This window comes from Camelina sativa, chromosome 10 (genome assembly GCF_000633955.1).
Source record: "Camelina sativa cultivar DH55 chromosome 10, Cs, whole genome shotgun sequence".
Taxonomy (NCBI): Eukaryota; Viridiplantae; Streptophyta; class Magnoliopsida; order Brassicales; family Brassicaceae; genus Camelina; species Camelina sativa.
Genome location: NC_025694.1, coordinates 8,053,820 through 8,058,788, shown reverse-complemented (window position 1 = coordinate 8,058,788; position 4,969 = coordinate 8,053,820). Strand labels below are relative to the sequence as shown.

Sequence of the window (4,969 nt, the reverse complement as noted above, 5' to 3'; positions counted from 1 at the left end):
GTTGTTTCCTCCATACAGAGAATATGTTGTTTAAACGTCTTTGTCATGTAAATGTAATAATAGGACCATATGATATGAGGATCTCATTATTATCTCTTTCTCTTCGATCACATCTTGGATTTATGCTTTGGGTGCGTATCATTATTTTCGTTTTACTGTTTAAAGAACAAAAACAATTAACTAACTACTCACTTGTTTTTATATTAACAAGAATATATTTTTACGAAGTTCATTACACAACAAAAGTAGCACGCATTCACATTCTCCAAGTTTCATCATTTGTTTTATTATTTATTAAGAAAAAAAGTTTCTAGTATTTGTGTACGGGTTTAGGCACGCCTCCTCTCATTAAGCTCTCTCTATCTTTTTCTTAATTATTAAACCTACTAACCACTTTTGTGACAGAGATTTTTTAGAACACACTCTGAAGCGTGTCACTTTATCCTCGTGATAGATTTTTAATTTGTGCTACTTTATTAAAGTTGGGGGGTTCTATTTTGAGAAAAAATCTTGTTTTCTGATAAGTTCGTATTGAAATCAACCTCTTTGGAAACTTGATCTTCTTCTTTTTTTTGGCCATGTTGGAAGCTTGATCTCTTTTCTTTGGTGAAGTTGGAAACTTGATCTTTTATAAGAAAGAAAGAAAGGTCCACCAATTCCCAAAGTAAGAAAGTAAAAAATCTAAAATCGTTATCATCTTGAGACAACCAATAAGAATGATGCATCCGAGTCAGCCAAAGGGTTTAATAGTAAGTAGTCTTCATTCCCCAATTATATTCATACTCGTTTCTTTTTGGTATGCGATATCCTAAGAAGAAGAACCCTAGTCAAACTCCTACATATGGCAATGAAATCATTCAAACGTAACGCTAATCCAATCATTTCCATACACATAAATAAACCCTTCTTATCGTTATCTTCTCTTTGCAATTCCTTATTCTCTTTTCCTTCCTTCATAGATCTTAAACGACAAGGGTTCACTCTGTTCTTCCTCCTCCTCTGTTTCTCTTTGACAACTTCTTCCATGGTGGAATCACACACAGACTCGGACTCAGGTCCTGTAGTCCCAACAACCCCACTCGTCACTTTCCTCCAGCACGTGCAGCTCACGGCATTTCGTTCCTACCCTAAAAAACAAAGCGCTGATCCCAAATCCTACATCGATCTATCTCTCAAACGCCCCTACACTCTCTCCACCATTGAATCAGCCTTTGAAGATCTCACGAGCGAGTCAGATGACATGTCAGTGCCAGTGGAGAAACTTGAAAGGTTTGTTAAACAATACTTTGACGGCGCAGGGGAGGATATGTTGCACCACGAACCAGTGGATTTCGTCTCAGATCCCTCCGGGTTCCTCTCCAACGTGGAGAACGAAAAAGTCAGAGACTGGGCGCGTGAGGTACACTGTCTCTGGAGAAACCTGAGCTGCAGAGTCTCTGATTCCGTTAGAGAGTCTCCTGGCCGGCACACGCTTCTACCGTTGCCGGAACCGGTTATCATTCCCGGTTCGAGATTTAGAGAAGTGTATTACTGGGATTCTTACTGGGTCATCAAGTCAGTGTTTCCAACTTTCAAAATCACAATTTAATGCTTTTTGTTTTTTTTATAATATATCATTGATTCCTCTCCTTTTCACTTTACGTGTTGACTACGAAACAAGAGCTCACGTGTCACCGTCTTGTAACATGTGCTTTTTGCACGTGCAGAGGGCTTATGACGAGTCAAATGTTCACTACGGCCAAAGGATTAGTGACGAATCTGATGTCACTCGTGGAGACTTATGGTTACGCTTTGAACGGCGCTAGAGCTTATTACACTAACAGAAGGTAACAAAGATTCTTGTCTTTATTTGCCTATAACGAATAAAAATTATGTTTATATGTTTAATTATATTGTTGTTACAAGCCAACCACCTCTATTGAGCTCAATGGTCTATGAGATTTATAATGTAACCAAAGATGAAGAACTTGTGAGGAAAGCTATCCCTGTGCTTCTCAAAGAGTACGAGTTTTGGAACTCAGGTTAGTTAGATGGTTAGATCTATAATACTGTTTATAGCTTAGTTAATTAGCTCTTAGATTTTTAATTTTTGGTTATGTTATCTTCTTTGTAGGAAAACATAAAGTGGTGATTCGAGACGCTAGTGGTTGTGATCACGTTTTAAGCCGTTATTATGCTATGTGGAATATGCCGCGGCCTGAATCCTCTGTTTTCGTATGTTTCTTGTCTCTTTGCAAACAGTTATTCTGATTTTTATTTTGAGAAAAAACTGTTGAGTCTCTTTCCCTATGTGTAATAACCACAGGATGAAGAATCCGCTTCGGGGTTCTCGACTTTATTAGAGAAACAACGTTTCCATCGAGATATAGCCACAGCTGCTGAATCAGGATGTGATTTCACCACGCGATGGATGAGGTTCAGTTACTTAACAAACTGATTAAGATTACTTGATATGTTTCTACTTTTTCGCTTATATTTACTCTCAAAATAATAATGCATGCAGGAATCCTCCTAATTTCACAACGATGGCTACAACATCAGTTGTACCTGTTGATCTCAACGTCTTTCTTCTTAAGGTCTCCACTTTTCTTGAATCCTAATTCTCTTCGATAACGGTTCTTGTACTTTAGTAAGCATTGTATGTGATTTATTTAACTGTAGATGGAACTCGATATTGCATTCTTGATGGAGATTTCCGGGGATAAAAACGGGTCAGACCGTTTTGTGAAAGCATCAAAAGCGAGAGAGAAAGCGTTTGAAACCGTGTTTTGGAACGAGAAAGCAGGACAGTGGCTAGATTACTGGCTTTCCTCCAATGGTGATGTAAGTTACATAACCTTCAGTTACAATTTTCTAATAGTATGTTGTTGATGAGAAAGCATTTGAGAGCGTGTTGTGTGTCTTCAGGAGACTGAGACATGGAAAGCTGAGAACCAGAACACCAATGTTTTTGCATCTAACTTTGCTCCAATATGGATTAATTCCTTCAATTCAGGTTACTATATCTACTTGTATATATATGCACACATTTGTATAGAGTGTATATGAACGTTTTGTCTTGTGTAACATGTAGATGAAAATCTGGTCAAGAAAGTTGTGAAAGCTCTTAAGAACTCAGGGCTCATAGCTCCCGCTGGAATCCTCTCATCTTTGACAGATTCTGGACAACAATGGTAAGTGAAGTATGTGATTTTAATTCCCACTTGAATCTTACTTGATAAAGCATCTTGTCTCTTAAGATTTGGTTTCATTGGAACAGGGATTATCCGAATGGATGGGCACCACAACAAGAAATGATCGTTACAGGGCTAGCGAGATCGAGTTCAAAGGAAGCAAAAGAGATGGCAGAGGAGATTGCAAGGAGATGGATCAGAAGCAACTATCTTGTTTACAAGAAAAGTGGGACTGTGCATGAGAAGCTCAATGTTACAGAGCTTGGTGAATATGGTGGTGGAGGAGAATATAAGCCACAGGTAAAACAAACAAAAAACATTCTTCTTCAATTTTCTTTTCATTTAGGGTAGTGAATTGAGGGAAGCGTTTCCAATAATGTTTTTGACTTTAATTTATGTTCCAAAAATTTGCAGACGGGATTTGGATGGTCGAACGGGGTTATATTAGCATTCCTGGAGGAGTTTGGATGGCCCTCTCACCTCAGCATTGAACCCTAGAATAAATACTTTCTATTAAACCTTATATCTAAAGGAATTAACCACCTTATTTTAAAATAAAACTTTATGATACTGGTAAATCTAAATGTAGTTTCTTTTGTTGTGGATCATTTGGGGTTTTATGTCAGACTGTTATGTATATAGAGTTCCAAATGTATTATGATGCAAAATATATGAACCAATTAAACATATAATGGTACACGAAAACACTGGTGGATTCAGTTGGTTAACACGTGTGAATAATGACAAAAGCCAAATTTTAATTACTCAATATTTTGAATAAAATTAACACTTTCATAATCTCTTCTCTGCCTAAACCACTTGATAGATTCTTTGAATGATGGACAAACTAACTTCACTTTTCGTGTCCTCCTTGAAAACTAAATTCATAAGGATATCAAATTTCTTTTCTCCAATATCAAGCGTTAATATTCAAAATAAAAACCCTATACCAAAAAAAAACTTTTATGTAATATATATATTAAAGGAAAATAGATGGCTAACTACATGAAATATAGGTGAATACATGGTCACACATACTAATTATATTATTGTATACTCAACTACACGAAGTATATGTATTACATGGTCACATGCATTAACTATATAACGTCATGTGTTCAACACCATAGACATACAATCTGGTATACTGATTGATTAATTCCGGTGAAGACCGGTGTTGACTCCGGCTTTGACCAAAAAAATATTAAATCATTTATGGTTTTTATTAATGAAAAAATATTCCATTCAATAACTAATTATTTTTATATATTTCCTAAATATATCTTAAATGTAAACTAGAGAACCCAAACCTTAAAAATTTTCTAAAAATTAATTTAATATATTGTAAATGTGTTAAAAAGGGTAAAAATGAAAATGTTCATATGTTAAAAGTAAATATTGTGAATTTTTTTTGTTGTTGTTTATATGTTAATTCAATATCTAAAGATATTTTTAAATATATTTCCTAAATATATCCTAAATGTAATATAGAGAACCCAAACCTTAAAAAAAATTTCTAAAAATTAATTTAACATATTGTAATTATGTAAAAGAGAGTAAAAATAAAAATGTTCGTATGTTAAAAGTAAATATTGTTAATTTTTTGTTGTTTATATGTTATTTTAAGTATGTAAATTTTAAAGTAAAGAGTGTATAATTTTTTATATAACATTTACCATGCAAAATTTAGAGTAAAGAGTCATATACTCAACATTTTGCATATTATTTTCTAATGAAAGTAGTTGAATTTGATTTTCTTGATTTTGTAGTAATTAAATAATCTGATTATGGGAGAT

General features: G+C 34.5%; 1 protein-coding gene across 2 annotated transcripts; it reads left to right on the top strand.

Moving 5' to 3' along the window:
- On the top strand, positions 402–3,901 carry LOC104731058 (trehalase). 2 transcript variants are annotated; one of them, XM_010435520.2, is made up of 12 exons: positions 402–749; positions 960–1,554; positions 1,707–1,826; positions 1,906–2,021; positions 2,114–2,214; positions 2,306–2,415; positions 2,504–2,576; positions 2,662–2,823; positions 2,908–2,995; positions 3,074–3,173; positions 3,260–3,473; positions 3,588–3,865. In XM_010435520.2, the coding sequence occupies exons 2-12, from the start codon at positions 1,025–1,027 to the stop codon at positions 3,669–3,671; spliced, it is 1,698 nt and encodes a 565-aa protein (XP_010433822.1). In that variant the 5' UTR covers positions 402–749; positions 960–1,024; the 3' UTR covers positions 3,672–3,865. The 2 variants fall into 2 exon arrangements, with proteins under 2 accessions (XP_010433822.1, XP_010433821.1); XM_010435519.1 differs by lacking the exon at positions 402–749 and having other exon boundaries at positions 762–1,554; positions 3,588–3,901.

Excerpts from the sequence above, each read along its gene's own strand:
- LOC104731058 (XM_010435519.1), top strand. The coding sequence starts at position 842 with ATGGCAATGAAATCATTCAAACGTAACGCTAATCCAATCATTTCCATA. Across the intron at positions 1,555-1,706 it reads GATTCTTACTGGGTCATCAA|AGGGCTTATGACGAGTCAAA; the intron begins GTCAGTGTTTCC and ends TTGCACGTGCAG. Across the intron at positions 3,474-3,587 it reads GAGGAGAATATAAGCCACAG|ACGGGATTTGGATGGTCGAA; the intron begins GTAAAACAAACA and ends AAAAATTTGCAG.